A 24,293-nucleotide genomic window follows, 5' to 3' on the forward strand; every position below is an offset into this window, starting at 1 on the left:
ACAGCATGTCCACTTTTGTGCATTACGCATTACAATTACCCAATTTTACAAGATTCCTTCTGGCAGGCTTTAAACACATGCATGGTTGTTAAACGAGTCAAAAAGAGGGCTGTGAAAATATTTACAGACCCCTCGCATCCTGGACATAAACTGTTTCAACTCCTACCCTCAAAATGACGCTATAGAGCACTGCACACCAGAACAACTAGACATAAGGACAGTTTTTTTTCCCAAATGCCATCACTCTGCTAAAGAAATAATTCCCTCAACACTGTCAAACTAGTTACTAAGTCTGCATTACTATTAATCTTCTCATCGTTCCCATCACGCATCTCCTCTCACTTATGACTGCATGACTGTAACCTTGTTGCTGGTATCCTTAAGATTTATATTGACTGTTTTCCTATGACTATCATTATGTGTTGTACCTTATGATTCTTGATGAACATATCTTTTCTTTTATGTACACTGAGAGCATATGCACCAAGACAAATTCCTTGTGTGTCCAATCACACTTGGCCGATAAAGAATTCCATTCCATTCCATTCCATTCCATTCCATTCCATTCCATTCCATTCCATTCCATTCCATTCCATTCGAACATGGCAGTCGTTAAACAAGTCCATTCCCCCACAATGGGTATTTTTGCCAGAAAAGAGAAGCAAATATCAGACACTGGGAAAACACGCAGAAATTGTGCGGGATATTACAAACGACTGTAATTGCAAACCAGTTGCAAAACACCCAAAATATGATCATATGATGCAAGGTGGCTGTAGGAACTTAAAACTTAAGACTTGTAAGTCGCTCCAGAGAAGTCTGTTGTAACTTCGGCCAGTTTGCTAAGCAACTTGTTGTTAAGCGAGGACTACCTTTAACTATCAAATCTGACCAGGCTTTATATTCCAGTCTGCTTTTGTTGAATCTGACCTCTTGCTAAATATTAAACAACCTCGCTGATTCTGGGTAATGCATACTGCCCTTTCGCACAATAAATATCTGAAGGCTTTTATCTGTAATATTCAATTCCTTCTCTGCATAATCAACGATCTACTTAATAAGCAAGGAATGTCTGTAAAGTTAAGGCTTTAAGCAATGTTTTTTAAAAAACATGTTTTCACTGCCATGCAAACAGGTTGCCCAAGATATAATGCATCTGCATTCCATTCCTTTAAAAAAAAACATATCTCACACAATGGATGATGCAGTGGCAATTTACATTCTACTCCTTACATTGTGAAAAGGCCCAGAAGGGTTTCAAAATTCTATCCCATAGAACGAAGTCTTCAGCTTTAAATATATGCACACAAAGGAGGTTTTCCAATTGGAGGAGCTGCTTTATGATTCATTTTACTCTGAAGCTTCAGAATGAATGCTCCCATGACAGTTTACAAAGCAACAAGAAAAACAAAACACTTGAAACACAAAAGCAGCTATCTAGTAATAAATCAGGAAAGCAGAAAGGAAGCTGCGGTCATAGAAAAACTTAGCACATGACACATCTTTTTTATTAAAAAAAAATATTAAGCATATATGGACTTTTATCTTCATTCAAACCATATATAAAGGTAAAGGTGATGTAACTGGAGAAAAAAACCGCTATGAAAATTGATTTTTCAATCATTGATGCTATAAAAAAATTAACAACTGTTCTGTGGAAAAAGTAAGTAAAACCTTGCTCTAATAGCCAGTATTGCCTCTTTGACAGAATCAGCCTCGGGGAAATATTTCTTATAACTGTCTAGCTCAGGGGTGTCAAACTGGATTTCTTCGAGGGCCAGATCAGCATTGTAGTTCTTCTCTGCAGGCTGGCTGGGGAGGTGGGTGGCGGGGAGACAGGATGGATGCCTCCTATAGTACCGTGCCGGCCAAAAAAGCAGGGTGCAGGAGGCTGTCCAGGCCAAAAATGGGGCATGGGGGGGCTGCGCAACCCCCTCCCGCGCTCCATTTTGGGTGCCAGAGGCACCGCAGGCCGGTCTTTTGCTATTTCCAGGCCGGCCCCACGGGCCAGATTTAAGCACCCTGTGGGCCAGATGCGGCCCATGGGCCTTGAGTTTAACACCCCTGGTCTATCTGTTTATGTTTCTGATGCTCACTGGATTTTTTTCCCCTACTCTTCCATGCAGAGGTTTTTCAGCTGTGTGATATTTGAGGGCTTTCTTGTATCCACAGCTTGTGTCAAATCACCTCATAGCAATTTGATTTAGATTTAATTCTGGGCTTTATCTTGGCCATTCCAGAATCCAAAATCCATTTTTTCCCCAGCAATTCTAGGGTAGTGTCACCCCGAGTCACTGTCATATTGCAAAGTCCATTCTGGGTTGAGATTCAATTTTATGACAGATTGTCTCACGTTTTGTCAAGGTACAATGAAGAATTCATAGTGGATTATGAGCTGCCTGGGTCCTGAGGCAACAAAGCAGGCAAAAATATTTCTACTACCATGCCTTACAGCTGGTGAAATGGTGACTTTGGGCTTTGACAAAGATGTCTTCTGGTACTGTACCAAGTAATTTTATCCTTGTCTTGTCTGTCCAGAAGTCCTAGTCTTCATCAAGATATTGATGAGTAAACTTTGGTCTTGACCTGATATTTTTAGGGTTACCAAAGGATTCCTCCTGACACTCCTACTCTGTAGATCTAATTTGTCCTTAGATCTATTCTAAGGATAGATTTATGCACTTTGACAACAATAGTGATGAGAGCTACCTGTAGGACATATGATGAAATTCTTAGAGATGTTAGAGAGGTGTTCTTAGAGATGTCTTTCAACATCTTTCTTTTTGTTCTCTGCTTCAACATGTTGGGATCGCCCGCTTGGACAAGTTGGTAATTGTCTGGAACCTTCTCCACTTGTAGTTGATCTTCCAGAGAGCAGAGAGTTTGCTGTCCAATTGTTTGGTGATCTTTTTAAACCCCTTCCCAGACTTGGAGACATCTATAAATCTTCTGAAGGCTTCAGAGAGCTCTTTTGATCTATGTACACACTTCAACAACGAAGACCAAATCAAACTAATAATCTGAGTTTAAATAACAGATATTTCTCTCAGATACACTCTAATAATCTTCTTTAAAAAAAGATACCTGATCTGTACACCTGATTCTAATTTTAGATATCTGAGGTAGAGATAAATGTACAGATGTATTCAGTATGTCCACATGTGAAATCTGCACTTATGTTTATTTAAATTACACAACGGACTGTAAAATGTACCATAAGTGATACATGATACTTGTAGATCATATCCCCTTCTATCTATCAATATTGTTGAAATGAAGATCAAACATCTGTATGTTGAAGAAGGCAAAAATTTCAAGGGAGTAAAACTTCTACAACTCTGCCCTCTGTATTTTTCTTAAAGGCAAAAAGAACTCTGTTTTCAAAATGGCAACATAAAGAGAAGAAATAAAAAAGGCAAGGCAACTTTCTCTCCTGAGGATGGAAAAGTATGATTTTTGTGGCTTCTTTTTATCTGCCAAGGACTGGAATCCTGACTGAAATAAAGCCAAATGTCTTTTCAGAAAATGAAATCTTTAGAAGTCTCTAGTTCAAATTCCCAGTGCCAGCTGTTTCAGCATATTAAAGGGGAACATTAATGCATTTTGAACCTCATGGTCACTGACATCTTAAAAATTTGGTAAAATTCTAGTTATTACTTTTCTGAAAAGCAGTTGTGGGGTTAGGAATTATAACTGAGGCAAATATCTGCTGACTTGGTCTGTGGTGTACGTACGATAATTGTATCCTTTTAGAAACAGCAAGAGCTGCATGGTTAGCGTATTTACCCAAGAAAAACTGAGCAAAAAAGGTCAATTGCTTTTTTAAAAATTCAGGCACATTTCTTTCGGCTTCCATCCACATTTCCTTTCTTCTTTCTGAACTACTCTATAGTTCCAGCCTTACAACCTACCGAGTTATGGCCTTTCAGACAACCTTTGGCTCAAGCCTGATTTTCAAGAGCTTCTCTTTCTTAAAGGCAGCTGGTACCAGCATCAACACAATTCAGTAGAGAAAATTGACCTTTGGAAAACATCTTCAATAAGCTACCGAGACGGAGGACTTTAGAAAGTCAGCCCGGTCCCATTTTTGTACATTTTGATATGAATCCAAAGATCCTGTGAAAGTCTGTAAGGATTCTCAGTCATCCAGGTCATGGTTGTCCCAAAGATGCTTTTCCAGGAGGCAACTGGACTTTCTTGTTTTTTCTCTGAAGACGTTTCGCCTTCTCATGAGAGAAGAAAAAAACCAAGAAAGCAAAAACACCTTTGGCCATGTAGTCCCTTGTCCCTTTCTGCTTTCAGTTATAATCTCTTTTGTCCAAGTTTTCTTTCTCAAAATATTCAGGATTCATCAACCAATTCTTTTTCTCTTCATCTTCACACTTCAGGCAATCTACTTTTGATTTTTCTAAAAGTCTAATCCAGTGGTGGAATTAAATTTTTTTTTACCACCAGTTCTGTGAGCGTGGCTTGGTGGTCGTGGCAGGGGAAGGATACTGCAAAATCCCCATTCCCACCCCACTTCTGGGGGAAGGATATTGCAAAATCTCCATTCCCACTCCACAGCCAGAGGTGGTATTTGCTGGTTCTCCGAACTATTCAAACTTTCCGCTACCGGTTCTCCAGAACTTGTCAGAACCTGCTGAATAGCATCCCTGGTCTCATCTTCATTGTGACAGTTGTTTCAAGTTCCTTTTTGTTTTGTTTTGTTTTTTGCTGAAGCAGAAGTCTTCCCCTTTTATTTTTCGCATCACAAACTACTGTTTCATTTTTACTTCTTTCTCTTGGAAACAATCATGTAGTTTTGTCCCGGTTCTTTCTGCTTCTCTTCAGAGTTGTTCTATTTCTTTCTATGTTTGTTCCAGCCCAAACCATGTAGGAGTTTTTCAAGTCTCAGGTTTCCTTAATTGAATTTAGATTTTCCTTCCATCCTACAATGATTAGCTACCATCTTCATACTAATACTTTTTCTAAGCTAATAATCCTTCTTAAATTCTTCACTGACATTTCAAACTGTGTGAGATGAAAGTATCTGTTTCTCTGCTTTATTCTTTTACCTCTGTACAGTTGTACTTTTCCTGGAAATACTGTTTTCTTCTGTCTAGATCCTGTTCCTTTGCCGAATGTCACTTTTTCTCCAATCTCAACTTCCTGCTTTTAAAAATCTCATTTCATTTTTGAACCTCAAACTTACTTTCTCTATCTTTTGGCACATATACCTATGTGATGAATGTGTCGTGCCACATACATTAACCAATTTAGTTTAATGACCATTCCCCCCCCTAGTCTTTATGAATTTGTTTTAAGTCATAAAGTAGTTAAGTAGTACAAATACTATTGCTGTTTTCTCCTTAAGAATGGGGAATGCCATTCTTTATTAAGTCATCCAGCTTTATCAAAAGGTATGGGGATTCTTATAGTCACACCTTTCTTATATTTTGTAGCCTTTCATCGAATTGTTAATATAATTTGGAATGTGACGGCCCAGAAAAATAAAAAGGAGGGAGAGGGAAAAATAGAGCATGGGGGAGAATAGTTTTCTGAAAATGTTTCCCTCAATTTTTCCTGTAGAAAAATAGGAAACAAGGGAAAAACCGAACACCTTTGAAATATTTTTGGTTTTAGAATGGTTAGCATTACTTCCAATTTAAGATGTTATTAACTGAAAATAGCATGAAGGGACCAAAGGAAGCTTCCACTAATTGTGAATTGTTGCTTGCTTTCATTTGGTGCCATTTCTACATAAGCTTTTTTTTTTCTTCATGTTTTCCTACTGTAGATACTAAAATATGTACTAGCACAGAAGGTATCAGCCTAAAACTCTCTTGCTGAAAATGTCTTCATTTGCAATTCCATTTGGACAACACACAGGCACTTCTCATATATTGATTGCTTCATTAAATGCTTTTGCTCTGTGCACTGCAGGTAAAACGAACAGGCTGGATTATGTTCATAAGTGCTTGGGATGAATGGGAAGCACTGTATAAAATCCTTCAACATATTCTGATGGTTTATGCAACCTGAATGGGACCAGTCTCCAGCCAAAACTTATTTATAGCTATAAATTAAAGCAGAGATGAAATGCAGTTTTATTTCTTGCTGAAAGATTCCAGGATTTTGAGAATAGAAACTGGTACAGATGATTGCCTCCTACTTGTTTTGGCTTCTACTTTATTCAATCTATATCAAATAGCAGATTAAAACCATACTCTTCACTTAAAATATCCCTTAATTTTAATTTTTCCCCTGCTCTTTTAGTCCACTGTTCCTTCTCTGACCGTATCATGTCCCTTTATTCCCAATTTCACTTTTAACTGATTTGATTTAATCATTTATTTTAGAGACTTTACAATATCTGAGAAATGCTATGAATACTGGATAATTATATATATATATATTAAAAACAAACAAACTGTAGCATGGAGCCAATTTGAACAGTAGCAAGTTTTCACTAATAACATTAAGGTAATTTCACTGCTGGTTCAAAGCAACAGTACGTATTATACCAATATTGTATGATAGCTAATATATTATAATAATATATCATAACTGATGAAAGAATTTCTTAGTATAAAAGTGAAAATAACTGTAATATAAAAAATAGAACTTTTTAAATGGAAAAGCTAGATTTTATTTTGTAAAGAACCTATTTCAAATTACCTAAATTATAACAGAGATATAATAAAAAATATAGCCAAATGAGGTTTTATTTCATTGTCTGAATGTCAGATTTGCTCATTCAAAACAATGTGCATAAAATAACTTTCGGAAAATTATAGATATTCACTAGAACAATAGAAGTCTTCAGACTGTATTATACAAAAAGACAGATTTAGAATAGAAATTATGAGTACTGGTTCAATATGAAAAGCGCAAAACTCTTCACAGTAATAATAGCAATTTTTCAGATATCAAATGGTTATTTTAGACTTGAAAAGTATAAGAATAAAAAGGGGCAGGATTCAGGTTCCCTCTCCTTTATACTTTAGGTATCATTTTCCTTCTAAAATAGCATAAAGTAAGACTATTTTGATTTTTCAACTTCCAGAATGGAGATGAAAATATCTAAATCCAATCTGAAAAGCACTACTTACCGTATTTTTCTGAGGCACCTTTTTCCCCTCTAAAAGGGGGTGAAAATTTAGGTGCGTCTTATATACCGAATGTAGCCCCGCCCACCCACTGGCCCCCACCCTTTGGCCTCTGACTCCCAGCAGTTACCTCCTTGCAAGCAAACAGCAAGAAAAAACAGCTCCTTTCAGCTTCAGCACAGCCTAATTAGCACAAGTTGATTGGATCGGCCTCCCGACTCTCAGCTGATTTGCTCTTAGCTGTTTTGCGCAGGGCTCTGCTGCTTGCTGCAAAGAGGTAAATTGCGGGAGCAGATTTTTTTTCCCCCTTGTGCTAATCAAGCTATGCTGAAAATGAAAATGAAAGTAAAGCAGGCTGTTTGCTGCAACGAGGCAAAATTGCTGGGAGGCAGAGGCAGATTTCTTTTTCTTCTTTTCCTCACCAAAAAAGGTAGGTGCGTCTTATACTCCGAAAAATATGGTATTTCAGCTGTTGCAAATAATCAGGGCAGTAAATAGGAAGAGGGAAAGAGGTGCGTCTTATACTCGAAAAATATGGTATTTCAGCTGTTGCAAATAATCAGGGCAGTAAATAGGAAGAGGGAAAGAGGGTTGGAATTTTGTTTTGTTTTTTTGCAGTTGACATGTTCCAATTCCCAGGGCTCAGAACCAAAACTAAACAAAAGCTTTCATTCTTGGGACACTAATCTTTTTCTAAAACATTATCAAGCTTAATAATAAACTGTAAATAACCGAAAATAAACACAATGTTTTAACAGAAGCAGCCAAGAATCAAATCAGGGAAAGGACATCCTATTCAAAGTAGATTAAACATCTAATTTGTTTTGCTTTGATTTGTTTGGGGCATGGAAACATTAAATATATAACAAAAATAGTAAAGTATCTTTTTATTTGAGGTGAATACAATATCTAATTTTAGTTTATTATTTATTTGTCCTGAATAACTTTGCAGTTGAGTAAGCAGAAACTAGAATGTGAACAATCTAGGCTAACATAAATTTTCATGTACTGCCTTGCTAAACCCATGAGAACAATATTATGGATTAAATTTATGGCCTCGGTTGTCAAGGGAAAAGTCACCTTAGCTCTGTACCACCTTATTGCAAGGAATTATTGCTACATAAAACTATACTACAAAATGGGGCAACAGCCCATTAAAATCCACTTATCACCTCTGCAATTCTTCATCCCATTACTGACAAAATGGAACAGGCTTTAGTAGCACGCAAGCTGCAAACAGGGTACCTTTACTGTTCAGAGATTTGTCTGCTTCCCAATTCCTAAAAAATGCCTCTGTGCCAGCCACGAACAACTAGATCCAGATCTAGAGCTAGACCCACACATGTACGGTCTAAATTAGCTACTTTATTGTCTATGGAGATTCTCAATCATCCAAGGTCAAAAACACAGGTGTTTTTTCAAAAGGCAACTGGGCTTTCTTTGTTTTTTCCTTGAAGATGTTTCACTTCTCATCCAAGAAGTTTCTTCCACTGCTAACTGAAGAACTGAAGAAGCTTCTTGGGTGAGAAGTGAAAAGTTTTCAAGGAAAAAATAAAGTCCAAGTTGCCTTCTGAAAAAGCACCTTTGGGACAATTACTTTATTGTTCTCTGCTTATAATCCACGAATCTCCCCTAGACTGGCAGCTTTTGCCTGGGAAAGACCAGATAAGGCTCAAAGGTATGGAGGGGGGGGGGTTCATCAGATCTTGCCCTATTTCAAACTGGGACAGTTGCTCTCCATCAGTCTGTACCAGTATGGGTCTCCTAAAAACAACTGAACCTCTACAGCAGGGGTCCCCAAACTTGGCAGCTTTAAGACTTGTGGTCTTCAACTCCCAGAAGTCCACAAGTCTTAAAGCTGTCAAGTTTGAAGACTTCTGCTCTACAGAAAGCCTTAAGAGATGACACAGTATTTGCATCTTCCAGGAACCTTAAGGTGCACCTCAAGGGAAACAGCTTAAGTAAACTTTGATGTTACTTTTTAAGGTCTTCAAGAAGCTAATAAATACGAGGGTTGGTTTGTCCTCCTACTTCAGAACACATCTCCTCACAATATGTAATCAAGGCCAGAAACCGTAAATGGCTGATTCTATGGGGCTGTCAACTTACATTACCTTTTCACGGGCTCTGTCTGTACAAGAGCTGCGTCTATCATGGCTTTCATCCATAACTCCATTTCCTTCCCTGTATCTGTGCAGAAATAATAGGTCCTCATGTTTGGATGAGCTGCCTGATTGGAAATGACATGGTCATTTTGTGGGGGAGAAAGGTACAACGTTCTGTAAGACAGAAAAGAGAAGGTTGGAGGAAAATCAAAAGCCATTGCTGGTTTCCATAATCAGTAATTTATCGGTTTCAAGATTTATGCAAGCTGCTGCTAGAAACTCATCCCACTGTAACTAATACAATACTATTCATCATCATGCTCATCTTCTGAGGCAATTATACTCGAGGAAAAGCACATTAGTATTAAATTTGGAAGGCTTGTTGTTGTTCAGAGCCCCTGCTGAGTTTCTAAATGATTCCTATCAATTATAGAATAAATATTTTGTGCCGGCATCTGGTATGCACAGATTACAGAAATAGATTAGCTGGGATAACCAGAATCAGGGTGGGGGGGGGAAAACATATCGTGTTTTCCCCAAAATAAGACCGGGCCTTATATTAATTTTTGCTACAAAAGAGGCATTATGGCTTATTTTTCCGGTTAGGTCTTATTTTGGGGGGAAATACTATACTAAACACCTCCGTCTGCTAATGAACTAAACTGGGGCTTATTTTTGGGGTAAGGCTTATATTACGAGCATCCTGAAAAATCATGCTAGGGCTTAGTTTCTGGTTGGGTCTTATTTTCGGGGAAACAGGCTAGGAAGTTGCAAATACATACTCACCCATTAAAATATGAAGCGTGATTTAGTTTACTCATCGCCAAGAACAGCCCAAAGTAGTTCAAATCCAAGAAACAAAATGTGAAAGGTCAGGACATTTGATAGAAAAAGAGTCAATTATGCATACAATGGAGAAAATGCACCTTGTAAAACATATGCTACTGAGAGCAGGTAGATATGAGGAAAAAGACCAGCCTAACACTATATTTTGAGACTACTTTAATTTGAATGTCTGAATTACAGGTAATCCTCGACTTATGACCACAATTGAGCCCAACATTTCTATTGTTAAGTGAGACATTTGCTGTGAATTTTGCCCCATTTTTACCACCTTTCTTGCCTCGGCTGTTAAGTGAATCACTGCAGTTGACAATCTGGCTTCCCCATTGAGTTTGCGAGTCAGAAGGCCACAAAAAGGGGATCACAAGAATTTTGATCACATGACCACGGGGATACTGAAACGGTCGTGTGAAAAAAAATGAGTTATCAGTCATTTTTTTTTCAGTGCTGTTGTCACTTTGAATGGTCACTAAACGAAAGGTCGTAAATTGAGGACTACCTGTATATTCTTAATGATGCAAGGTGACTGCTTTAGTTTGGCAAGGCTGCTGTCTGCAGGTGTGGAGCAATAAAGGAAACTGTTCAGAAGAATCTCAGCATGTCTTTCCTGGTTCTTTGGAGTCTGACAGGAAATTTATCCAAGAGTTAACAGCTTCAGGAGTTATGGGTGTGGGAAAAGAGTAAGTTCATTAAAAAGAACATGCAAATTGGATGAGGAAACTATATGGAGCAGGAAGAGGAAGTTAACGAGGTTGCAAAGACAATGCTAATTAGAATCCCTGACAAGTATTAAAGACACAAAAAGACAAGGCTCACATGTTCTGCTGGGTTGAAACGTTGGCTTGATTTTGGTCTTAATGTGTTAATGATCCTATTAATTGTGCTTTATTTAATAAACAAATTGTTTGCATAAAATGCATTTATTTCCTGAGAAATCTATAAAAGTCTTGTGCTGAGGTTGCAGGGGTGCTGCAATCAAATCAAATGATCATATTCCTTAGTTGGGTAGCATGGAAAGGAAACACCACACACACTCTGATTGAATGAAGGAAACATCTGTGTGTGCATTCCGTTTCAGAAACTGTTCCGAGGCCCTTTCTGCAATTCACGTGTTCACAACTATATTCCACTGAAATATAAAACACCGCAAACGCTGAAAGTTGAAGAATATTCTCACCTTAAATGCATATTTGCGGTTGATATGATCCTCAGAAGAAAGCATGGCTATCTGAAAGCTCGGAAGAAGTATGCTTCCTAATATTCCTTCTTCTTTTTCGTCTAGAAAATAGAGCAAAAGGATAAGTAAAAGGAGGAAATTGTCATACAGTTGTAAGAAAAAAACAAATTTAGAATCTTCCCTGGCTTTTGGAAGTTGAATCTTTTATATTTCGTAATTTTGCTTGTTCTTTTCCCTTTGTAACCACCATCTGTTTTCACAACAGATTAGAGATGGCAAGTATAATGATGCTTTTAGAATAGAATCTGATAAACAGCTAATTCTGTCCGATTCTCTGCTTATCTTCTGGAGACATGTGGGTGTATTTGTATAGGTATGAGTACACAAAACAATAATTGTGGCTAAAGAAGTTACTTTTTTGCTCTATAGATCAGGGGTCTCCAACCTTGGCCACTTTAAGACTTGTGGACTTCAACTCCCAGAGTTCCTCAGCTAGCTGAGTTGAAGTCCACAAGTCTTAAAGTGGCCAAGGTTGGAGACCCCTCCTATAGATGATGCACTTTCTTGTGTGCTTCATCTTAGATTGGCGCACCTAGAGGAGAAAAACACTCATGTGTGAATGCCGTTTGTTGATTTTAGTTCGGCATTCCACACAACTATTCCTCAGCGTTTGGTGAACAAACTGGGCCTATTAGGTTTGAATAGTTCTTTATGTACAGTAACTGGGTACTTGATTTCCTTATTGATTGGCCCCAGTTTGTGCGAGTTGGAAGGAAAGTCTCCAATTCCATCTCCTTGAGTACGGGTTCCCCAGAGTACGACTGTGTCTTGAGTCCGTTATTGTTCACCTTGATGACCCATGACTGCTATGCCAAATCTGCTACGAATCATATTGTGAAGTAAGTGGATGACACGGCAGTGGTGGGTCTTATCCGGGATGACAGTGAAGATTCTTATAGGGAGGAGATGAAGGCTCTGGTGGACTCGTGCAATAAAAAAAAACCTGGTTTCGAATGATAACAAAATAAGAGATCATTGTTGATTTTAGAACGAGCCGGCATAATTATACTCCACTTTGCATCAAGGCTGCAGCTGTGGAAGTGGTGAATAGTATTAACTATCTGGGGGGGTACAGATAACAATCTGACTTGGTTTCTTCATACGTTATCTTTACTAAAGCGTACAAACCAGCGTTTACATTTCCTGCATTGGATGAGGAGAGGACATCTTTCTCCTTCTGTCCTGGCCACTTTTTACAGAGGTACAACTGCAAGCATTTTGGCAAACTGCATCACTGTTTGGTTTAGTGGCAGCAGTGCCTCAGAAAGAAAGTCCCTACAGAGAGCGGTGAGGACAGCTGAGAAGATTATAGAAAGCTTGCATCCCGTTATTCAGGATATTGCTTATAAGTGCTATGTGCTTAGAGCTCAAAGCTTTGTTAGGGACTTCACGGTCTGTTTCTGTTGCTCCCTTCTGGGAGGAGGTATTCAAAGTATTTCTAGCAGGACTACTAGATTCTGTAACAGCTTTGTTCCTTATGCCATCTGTCTTGTAAATTTGCAGGATTCCTCCCCCCTCCGCCATGTATATGTATACATTTGAAGTAGACTGTGATGTTTCTTAGTATTATATATGTGTCTGTACGTGGGGATATACATATGGGTTATCCTTTGAAAGCTGAATGCAACAAAATTTCATTTTAATGTATGCTGATCAGTGTACATTTAAAGTGACAATAAAACATATTCTATTCTATTCTATTCTATTCTATTCTATTCTATTCTATTCTATTCTATTCTATTCTATTCTATTCTATTCTATTCTATGCACCAAGACAAATTCCTTGTGTGTCCAATCACACTTGGCCAATAAAGAATTCTATTCTATTCTATTCTATTCTATTCTATTCTATTCTATTCTATTCTATTCTATTCTATTCTATTCAAGTTACTAGAGGAAGAATGTGTCAGGCACAAAGATAAGTGCACGCATGAAGGTCCAATTAAATTGATTTATTGCTCTTCATGCCAATATACAAGAATATTCTCAACTAAGAGCAGATCTCCTTGGAGTTAGATAAAGGTCCATGAAATTCAAGAGAGGTTGGACTTAGTTCGCGTGTGGCTATGCAGGGATTCTAGGCTGATCCCTCTCTTAACTCCTTCCTCTACAGAATGTAAATAGGAAAAAAAATCTTAAAGGACTCGTGGAGTTATTCATCTCCTTTAAACTATTCCACTTCTTCCAGCAGTGAAATAGAATAAAGAATAATCTTGAAGCTCAACTGCAAACCCTAAGTCTCCAGTCACCTCTGTTACCTCCCTCCCTCTCTCCATCCTAACTGAGAACATCTCATAGCCATTGACTGATTCCTTTGACAAGTCATCATAAATATTTTCCCCCAATCATCAATGTATTATTTGACGAAGTGCATAGGGAAGATTAAATGTAAGACCCGAATTAAAAGCCTGTTATTTTAAAGACAGTGTTAAGGTAAGGGGGCTTATGATGCCTCTTGAGCAGAGGGCTCTGTCATTCAGCTATGCAATGTTTCGTATTCGGTTTGGAAAGGAGCATCCTTGGAATTTGTGGGAGCAAAGCATTTGTCTGCAACTCATTAAAACAAAAAAAATAAGAGACTTCCATTACAGCAGCCCAATCCTGGATCCAGATGCAGCATCTTTAATGCATTCATTATTTTGATTCATTATTTTAATTAATTATTGATTAATTAATACCACAGCAGCATGGGCACTCTGTGTGTTCCAACTCATTTTTTCCTCAACCGAATCCAAAGCGTAGCACAGCTTTATTCTCGGGTATATTAAGGCCAACCTGGTGCTGGCAGTTCATATTCCTGCTAAAGACTAGATTGAATTCTGCAACTGCTTTTCAACCAGTGTCTGTCTGGCCCCAAAGAAAACATGTGCCCGCAGATTGTTGAGGAAGTTTATCCTACCACTGTTTTTAATGGCAGTTCTGAAGTAAAACGATGCTATTTTTTCAAAAGAAGCAGGCAGCCTTCAAAGAAGGCTATTAATGACATAACATAAATCTTCCAGAATAAAAAAAAAAGTCACTTTTAATTAAATACCCCTTTGGATGCAAAGAATTTATATATAGATATTTCAGTGTATTAGTACATAAAGGAACATGATACAGTCCAACCATTGCATAAAGTAGAAAGGCAATATTATGTTGAAAAATTGTTTCTCTCCAGAAACTGTGTTGCTTAACTTTCCTCCAATTTGTTTCCTTTTTTTTCACAGCAGTTCTATTACATTTGAACACAGGCAATAAATGAAAGTAGCATTACGTGAATCCGTGCAATTACTATACACGCAGTGCTGTATGTGGATGCATTTCTTCACCATATAACCCTCTGAAATTATGTTTGCATCATTAAATGGTTCGCTTGATTCCTGTGAATCAAGAGGATCAATGCGATACAATGATAAATACTGGGGTGTAATTTAGGAGCTCAAAATGGAGGACATAGTGGCCCCCTCTCCTATTCTTCCTTACAACATCCACATTATGAGGCAAGTTGGTATCAGAGAGAGAGAGAGAGGGGGGGGGGGAGAGAGAGAGAGAGAGAGAGAGAGAAGAGTAAAGTCATCCAATGAGCTTCCATGGCTGAGGATCAGAGGTGGGTTGCCCCTGGTTTGGTCCGGTTCTATAGAACCGGTAGTAAAACTGGTGGGAGGCTCCGCCCACCTGCCACGACATCATCATGGGTGATCTGAGCATGCGCAGAAGCTTCTGCATATGTGCAGAAGCGCGCTCGCACGCATGCACGCTCCTGTTGCAAACCGGTAGTAAAGGTAAGTAGAACCCACCCCTGGTGAGGATGGCCAATATCTTAACCACTACACTGCAGAATAAACACAATCATCTGTGGACAGAACATGTCAACTCCCACTTTATATACCAAATGGATTTACATCAGTGAATACTCTGGCCCCATGCCAGACTGTGAGTGGGATTTCCATTTGTGGCTTCTATATGGAACGCCCCCACAATCTTTATGGTGCCCACAAGACAAGCAACATAGCTCAAGCTTGTGGCAGTCTACACAACTTAAAAACGGTGTTTAATTCTTATATCAACCAGGATAAACCAAATGGCTCGTCATGGTTTGCATTTAATTAAGGGTCTCCTAACTGGAAGCAGCACATCTGCCTCCGTGAGTATAAAGCATTGAAAGTCCTAGTTCAAATTTCAATTCAGGGTACTTGCTGATCTTCAGTCTCTAATGTGCAATATGGGAACAATATTTATCCCATTTCCAACATCATCATACATTCCATGCTATGAATACTTTCTCTCTCTGCTAAAAAAATAAACACCACTTTGAAATCCTCCATTTTTATGAAGGCCTGGAAATCCCTCATCTTCTGACTCTCATCACTTGGTTTTAAAATTGTCCAATGCAGTGGCCACTATCAGAGATTCCTTGATTTATTGGCTTCAGCTTGGCTTGTAACCAAGAATGAGCAAACTTTGGCTAGACCAAGCAGTCTGAGGATCATTAAGGTAGCAAAAGTGATAGTGAAAGTAAGAATGATGGTAAGTCACTGTACTTCAGCTGAGGAAATGGGAACACCTGTTTAACCATATGCTACCATGAAACAGGTCTACTCATTCTCAGATAAATGTCTAGTTTATTTCTAATTATTTGTACATTAAATTGGTTATTAAGGATAACCATATTTACCAGTATACAGAAATTATTTGCATTAAAGGTAAAGGTTCAGGTTCCCTTCGCACATATGTGCTAGTTGTTCCTGACTCTAGGGGACGGTGCTCATCTCTGTTTCAAAGCCGAAGAGCCAGCGCTGTCCGAGGACATCTCCATGGTCATGTGGCCGGCATGACTCAACGCCAAAGGCGCACGGAACGCTGTTACCTTCCCACCAAAGGTGATCCCTATTTTTCTACTGGCATTTTTTTTTATATGTGCTTTTGAACTGCTAGGTTGGCAGAAGCTGGGACAAGTAACGGGAGTTCACTCCGTTACGCGGCACTAGGGATTCGAACTGCTGAACTGCCGACTTTTCTGATCGACAGGCTCAGCTTCTTACCCACTGAGCCACCGTGTCCCCTTATGTAATAATGTACAATTCTTTGTACATTAAATTGGTTATTAAGGACAACCATATTTACAGGTAAACTGAAATTATTTGCATTATCACCATCTTATTAAAAAGAGCCTCTCTATAAGATTTCTTTTGCCTCCTACATGCATTTTTATTTATAGACAGAATATGAATAGGATTAAGAAACAAATAATGATGATTCTCTTATCTCAGGCCTTCGGTACAAATATTTATTCAATTAGGATGCGCTGTTGTTTGCAACAAATGCTCTTTTATCCTTCAGCAAATGCAAGAAAAACGGGAGCAAAAAAAAACAAACATTGCCACAATGATAAAAAAAAAAGACCAAATGTGAATATCCAAGTGTGTCTTCAATTTGCTGATGTGGGATTCTGTATTTCGTCAATATCTGATATGTAATTTAATTACTCTAATAATGAAAGCATGAAGTGTAAACCAGAAAAATCTGAGTTTCATAATTTAGCTCAATCGCGAACACAATGGGATTAAATATTAATTTTCCAGAATACATTTCTGATTTGTAAAATGAGGTAAGAATACTGACCTAGCTTGTCTAATTATTGCAAAAATAAGAAGTGGTTTATATAGGTGGGCTTCCATTTATGACTGGTCCTCTTCTAGAAATCATTCTTCAGTTACAAGAGACTCTGAAAATGGGATTTATGACCCAGATTTGAAGTTCTGATGTCTCCTTCCTCAGGCACATGAAGGCATCTTTGGCAACTGACCTGCATTTATGTCCATTTGCAGCGTCTAACAATCACATGACTGCAATTTGGGATGTTTTTGCCAGAAACTGGTGTTTACCTCTGCTTTCTGGCAAAAATTGTTCTTTTAATGGTCATGCCGTTTCTATTATGACCACTGAGAAAACAGTCATAAAACTGGGTCTGATCACATGGTGTCCTGCTTTATTATTGTCCCTACTTGAAATTATGGGCTCATTTACAATTCTAAGTCAAGGACTACTTATATAGATATGCTCTTAAACATTTAGCATGGCTTTATTTTAGTTTGCAAAAAAATATTCTAATCTAGTTTTGCCATGCGAGTACCTGAGTTTAGCTGAATACAGAGACTAGCAGATTAGTAAAACTTTGCAAAGACAGTGGACTGAGATTTACTGCCAAGTCCTGGTCTCTGACAGACCTTGACAGAAATGGATGAACTGACTTTCCTTCTAGTAGGGGGAAAAAAATACAACCCGCTGACAGCCATCTCCCTAATTACAGTACAATTTTAGCTCAACCAAAGTCTCCATGTATTGAATTACAATACTGCAGCGCCCCTAATTGTTACTCTGAATGGGTTGGCTTTTCCAACAGTCTATAATCTTTCTGAACATAAGAGCTCTGCATTTCTAAACTGATTATAACATGAGCAATGTGGTCCTTCTGTAATCGTTTCAAGTGAAAGGAATTAGCTCAGTTTAAAATTATTGCCATATTTCTGCTGGAAAAATCTTGGTTTGCATTCTATTTCAGTCTCCAGAGCTCAATATTAATTCTTTCACTTTTAACATTTGGTCAATGGACATTTTTACTTTTATCACAGACCCAATCTCCTGGATGATTTTTAACTCCAGACTTCAAGGCGCTTATGTTCCAATTGTCTTGTCTTCACCATTATCTGAACCTGCCGGTTTTTAATTTTACTATACAGATACAGATACTTTCATAGCTCTGATCAAACTATCTTATGTGCTTCAGTGTCACATATGAAAAATATCATTTTTTTAAAAAAAAAAGAAAAAGAAAAATGTGATAAAAAGATTTGAGCATCGGAATGAAAACCATCCTGAATCTATTTGTCTTGTGATGCCATCCCTTTTAACTTGGAGCTAAGTAAGGTCAGGACTAATCTTGCTTAGCACTTGGACAGGAGCCCATCAAGTTAAAATATCAATACCAATGTGATGTCAAAACAATCTCTCAGGCCCAGCAGGGTTCGAACCATGCAAATTTGAAGGGCAGAGGTGGCTACAAAGAAGTCCCACAAAATGACAACATTTTAAGTAGAAGAAGTAGCTCAGACGTTCTAACAGAATGCTGTACACTTTCTGCAAGTTGAAATTCCCAGCATCCTTTGGAGAAAGCCATGATTACTTTCCTGAAGACAAAAAAGTGTAAATCTGCAGCATCAATCAACAAGGACTTCTCTATTGCATATAAAAATCTCTGAATTGCACTGAAGTGCTTCAGTGAAGGAGTAGGCTCCTTTGGGCTCAGTTAAGCCTGGGATTATCCAAATGCAATTACTGCTACCTATCTAAGAATACCAAGATTGAGTCTGAAGCAACACAGAATGATTTAATGCTTCAAAAATCTAAAGTCAAAACTCCGAAGTAATTCAGTCATAACCCCTTATAAACTCCTTTATTGACTTCCGGTAAATCTCTCTCGCAGTTGAAACAGATTGGAGAAAGATTTGCATTCCTCTACATCATGTATTCCACTTTCCTCATAATAAATTTGCTATTTTGTACCAAAAAAACCCTCCACCCCTCATCTATCAGCAAAAAATGGAAAGAGGGGAAATTTAAGCATCAGAAGGGCCCATGGGATGCTAAGAAGCATATGCTACAATTTTGGTTTTCCTAGTGGGTTTTTCCAAGGGTCTGGGAAATTCTGGGAGTTGAAGTCCACAAGTCTTAAAGTTGCCAAGTTTGGATAGCCCTTCTTTATGCAGTTTAAACCACGAAGAACAAGCCTACTCAAGAAATGAGATCCATGAGATATATAGTACTGATGTGGCTGTCATAAAACAATTGAAAGGAATAGTGAGAGTACTCCACTTTTCAAAGGTTATATGGTGGCTTCCATCAAGCATTCTAGACCAGGGATGTGAAACTCGATTTCATTGATGGCCGCACTAGGGTTGTTTGACCTGGGGGTGGTGGGTGGTGGTAGAACCAGTGGGTGTGGCCAGGGTGAGCGTGGCCAGCCCGACATCTCTCATGTTGGTGGCACCTGTGGTAGCCAAGCGCTCTGCCAGGAAAACAGAACATGGCCCTTCAGAGCTCTGTTTTCGCTGGCACAGGGTTGCAGGAGGCCATCGTAGCTGAAAACAGAGCTTGGGTGGGCCACACGCGGCCCTCTTGAGCTCCGCTTGTGCTGGCAGAAGCACCGCTGGTGGTCCTTCACTATTTCCAGGTGGGTCTTGCGGGCCAGATCTAAACACCCTGTGGGCTGGATCCGGCCCGTGGCTTTGAGTTTGATACCCCTGTTCTAGACTCTAGATGAGTGCCGCTCCACCTCAGCAACTTTGTGGACTTCAACTTCTAAATTCCCATGCTGGTTGGGGAATTCTGGGAGCTGAAACCCATACATCTTAAAATTGCTGAGGTTGAGAAACAGTGCTCTAGACTATTCCAAAAAAAAATGATGATACAAGTGCAAAATTTGTACTCATGAAGAACCTGTGGCAGTATATCAGATCAATCAGAGGAAGCAACAGTGGAATAGCTAAAATTAGGAGTACAGAACAGAGGTATTCGATCTATTTTATATGAAGCTTCTCCAGCCTTTAATGCTTCTTCTGACATTCCATTTAAACAGCAACAATAACACAGCTTGTGATATAGGTCAGGGGACACGCAAAACACAAAGACGGGAGTTTGTTCTGACCCAGATAGTACAAGGTTAGAACTAACTGACCATTAATTTCCCATGGAACAAATTAAGGGTACTGCTCAAATCAGCACTTTTATTTTTATATCAACAGAAGGGCAGAATGACCATTACTCGTTCCAAAGTCATCATCTTATTTTTTTTTAAAAAAAGATAACATATTTTTGGAAGCATAGCTTAACACCATTGCTTAGAGTCATTTAAAAGACTTACCTCGATAGTAGAAGAGACAGAGATCCGAAAGAACAAACCATCGCTTCTTCCAGAGCTTCATGCCAGTACTATCCTGTGTAGGTAATGAAATACAGACTCATAGAGACTGGAAATACAAGAGTTTGGGCACATTACCAAAATCAGAACCTTTCTGTAATCCTGGAGTATCGTAGGTTATTACGTATTTGTCTGATTAAACCATTAAACATTGATCGTCGCAAATAAAATTCCCACATTGCCTGACATCTGTGTCCTGAATCAGAAGATGTATGTGTAACAGTTGCCAAGGCAATCAATAATAGAGCCCTATTAACTTTAGACCCTGGAAATTTTCCCAGTTCACCTCTCTGACTTGTGTGCAACAGTGCTCAACAATGCCTTTTTCACTGAGTCACAAAACTGTTCTTCTCAACACAAAATGTTTTCAAATGTGGTTGGGAAATTGTCAAGTTCTGAGAAATGACAAAATAAACATGTGACATCCTCCATTTGTACCTTTTCTTCATATCCCAGTAATCCCAGATTTTTCCCCGAATGCCATCACTCTGCTTAACAACTATTTCCCACAACGCTGTCAAATAATTATACCAAGACTGTATTATTATTATTATTCTCTTCCTTACTAGTATCTATCTCTTCCCACTTATTACTATAACCATGTTGCTTGTATCTTTCAATTTATATTGTTTTTATTTGTTTCCTAGAACGATTTGACAGCTTATTAGTAACCTTGACTATCACTAAGTGTTGTATCTTTTTATTCTTGATGAATAATGTATTTTATTCTCCTTATGTACACTGAGAGCATATACACCAAAGATAAATTCCTTGTGTGCCCAATCACACTTGGCCAATAAAGAATTCTATACTATTCTAATCATTGCCTGTCCTCTAGATATCTAGAATTACAGATGAAGGTTGTCACATTTTCAACATGTCATCCTCACTCCCTCTCCCATCTCAGTGAGTTGTAAACCTATGCTCAGATTGAGAAACTCTCTGATGTCTGAAGAATGGAAGTAATACCAGAAAAGATAGTTTGCAAATCATAAAGTAGGTGCCTTCAACATCAGGGGACGTGAAATGGGCAGCAAAAACTCATTACTGCATAAAAGATATGAGCTTTAAACCCCGGGGACCAACATATAAATGTAACTAGATTCTGAAGGAGCCAATCTTTGCTTTTCTAAGAACACCATTCATATCAATAGCAAGAACAATTGATCTGAGCCTCATCTTGCACTCTTAAGTTTAAAAGGATGGGTCTCAGTACCTAGAGTGAAACTAGGACAAGGCTAAACACTTTAAAACTTCTGAGAAATACACACTCCAAATAGCACAGGAAGAATGCTAGTTGATATATGAAAACAAGAAAACGACAAAGCTGGCTGGGAGAATTCTGGGAGTTGACGTCCACCCATCTTAAAGTCCCCAAGGTTGAGAAACACTGACATAATCTCTTGGGCTGGCTAAGGTCCAACTTATTCTACATCAGATTTCAACAGTGGCAACTGCCACAGCGACTATTTTTTAAAGTATAACTTTGACCATGGAGCAAAATCTTGTCACAAGTAAAATAAAAGATTATGACACACTACCCTTGACCCAGAAAGTGATTTTATTAGTAAAATCTATAGTACAAATATGCTAAATATCTGGATTACGTAAACCAAATTAAGCAGATGTTTATACAGGCATATGGTACCAATAAATTACCATTTTAGCTCAAACTTCAGTATTCACCTCAAAATGTGAATTACATCTTTTCTACATTCAATGCAAAGTAAAAGGCAAAAAAATATAAATAAATGCAGGTGCTACAGTTTTGTATGTTAGAACTGCAGCAAAGGTGAATTAAAGCAAAAATGATTTATATTGCATCTGCTTTTGAGAAATGTTTATAATAAAACAATGCACAATTCAAACAGAATCCCTTAACAGTTGTGGCCCTATTTGGGGGAATAAATCAAATCCAAATAATTGAGCAAACTTTTATCTAACACACTGTCATTTTGCAGCAGTTATAAAATGTTTCACAAGCTAGTATAGTTTTCCAATTTCCTGCAGGCCAAAATAACAGAAAGGAAAATCACTCATTTGCAAGTATGTGGGTTCTCCAGCAGATACCATTAACAGATTACTTCTTCATGTAATGTAGAACTAAGCTGCGATTCTGCACTTTTCTTATCTCATAATTGCAATGCTACATTTCAGGTGACACTATAATACATACCTCCAACCCTCCCCTTCCCCAAATAGACATTACCTGTTTATACAACCAGCCTCGCCTAACGACAGGTGCATTAGGATTTCTTTTTATTGAATTTGACCTCTTTCCAAAATTATGGACCTTTTTTGAGGAGCGTGATGTCTAAAAATAAAATAAAAGGAAATTATCAATACTCGGTACATATAGGAGATGTAAAGCTACCTCAGAGAGAAAAACAGATTTGGATCATATGCTTCCCTTATGACTTATAAGACGTTCCATTCCCCCCCCCCCCCCCAGTAAATCAGTAACTACTTTGGAAGTTTTGCTGACTTCTGTTTTCTTGAAGCTTTCAGCAAGGGAAGAAACTCTGCTCCCAAGCATTACATAAGCATAGCATCTATTTTAACAAGAACGTAAGTTTTACAGAGAATATTGGAAACAGGGCAGAGAAAAGAATCACTAAAACCGAAACAACTTTTAGCCAGAAAGCCAAATTATAATCAAAATGAGCTAATATTGCTAACGTACCGTAATTATCTATTACTTTGCCAATATTCTTCCACGCAGAAAGTACTTTAGGTTAACTAAGTGGTTGCTTATTTTCCCCCCTTAGAATTTTCTCCGTAAATACAACAATTGTGTGTTATCAGTTCAAGAGGGTGGCGCGCAAATCATCTTTTATCAAGGGCTTTCATCGATGTTCTTTTGCCAATTTACAGTGTAATGGTAAAATGGGGAACAGCACCTTATAAAACCACTCCTATTATCACAAGTGTCACAGATATAAATGTGACTTGATTCAGAAAAATCAGATCCATATTTACAAGCCATTTGTGGCCTTTTTGAGATTTAAATGCAGGCATTATAAGCAGTAACATGATCCCATGAAAAGAGCAGCACAGAACATCATATGTCATGCACTTACAGTTAAAAATGATAGAATGTATCTGAATTTTTATTTAATACTAGATGGTAACCCGGTGTTGCCCGGGTATTTCTAGATGTTGAAGCCTTTGTCTGACAGGGAGCCATTGAGAGGGGCCTTTCTTCCCCCTACTCCCATGCCCATCATCCCTGTCCTCTCCCTTCCCCCTCCCATGCGCTCCGCTTTCCCGCCCTGTCTATGATCCTGGCACTTTGCCCCAAATCCATCAGGTGCTTCCCCATTGCTCCACTGGAGGGAAAACATTATGGCTGTTTTTCCAGAGGAAGCTGCAAAGGAACTGACATCACAAACAATTGCCGCTCTAGGACACCACACTCACTCTCCTTAATGGCCCAGGCTCTCCCTTCCCATGACATCACAAACAATTGCTGCTCTAGGACGCCGCACTCACTCTCCTTAACAGCCCAGGTGTTCCACAGTTATGCTGGAACACCCCTCCCCCAAGGGTGTCTTACCCCCCCCCCCAGTATTTGTTTCTAGATAGTAAGTCATAAGTGTACCAAGTTTGGTTGAAATTGCTCGAGGCATTCCAGAGTTATGCTGGAACATACATACATATAGCCTTTTTTATATAGATATAAGATAAGATAAGATTTGTTGTTAAAACATTAATTGGAATGGAAAGCAGGATTCTGTGGGCATGTAGCTACTTGATTAAGAAAAGGAGTTCAAATATCACTACACCTTTTATTTTAAGTTTAAATGTTTCTCTGCAAAACAGAGGAAGAAAGAAGAACTAAGTTGTTTTAGGCTGGCCCAAGAATAAGAAATGAAGTTAGAAACTTGTAACGATTGTAACATCTACATTAATTTCACATGAAATCAACATTCTAGTGTCCAATTTTTCAATTCTTTCCTCTCAGATTGAAAAGTTAAAATTGAATTGTTTCAAATATACTCAATATTTCCCATTTGGCTTTTTTTTTTTTAATTCTTCATTCTTCAGCCTAACATGTA

General features: G+C 38.4%; 1 protein-coding gene across 50 annotated transcripts in view; it reads right to left on the reverse strand.

Annotated features, from left to right (window-relative positions):
• PLEKHA5 (pleckstrin homology domain containing A5) overlaps positions 1 to 24,293 on the reverse strand; it is a 217,263-nt gene that overhangs the window by 64,792 nt on the left and 128,178 nt on the right. For 45 of the 50 annotated variants that reach the window (XM_087873042.1, XM_087873040.1, XM_087873033.1 and 42 more), the window contains 4 exons: positions 22,445 to 22,549; positions 20,179 to 20,251; positions 11,217 to 11,317; positions 9,206 to 9,321 (listed from right to left, as the gene is read on the reverse strand). In XM_087873042.1, the coding sequence (XP_087729168.1) occupies positions 9,206 to 9,321; positions 11,217 to 11,317; positions 20,179 to 20,251; positions 22,445 to 22,549 (395 nt within the window). Of the gene's footprint in view, positions 1 to 9,205; positions 9,371 to 9,982; positions 11,318 to 20,178; positions 20,252 to 22,444; positions 22,550 to 24,293 lie in introns of all 50 variants that reach the window. The other 5 variants (XM_087873050.1, XM_087873047.1, XM_087873049.1 and 2 more) reach the window with 1 other exon arrangement.

This window comes from Pantherophis guttatus, chromosome 7 (assembly GCF_059756535.1).
Source record: "Pantherophis guttatus breed Tessera chromosome 7, ASM5975653v1, whole genome shotgun sequence".
Taxonomy (NCBI): Eukaryota; Metazoa; Chordata; class Lepidosauria; order Squamata; family Colubridae; genus Pantherophis; species Pantherophis guttatus.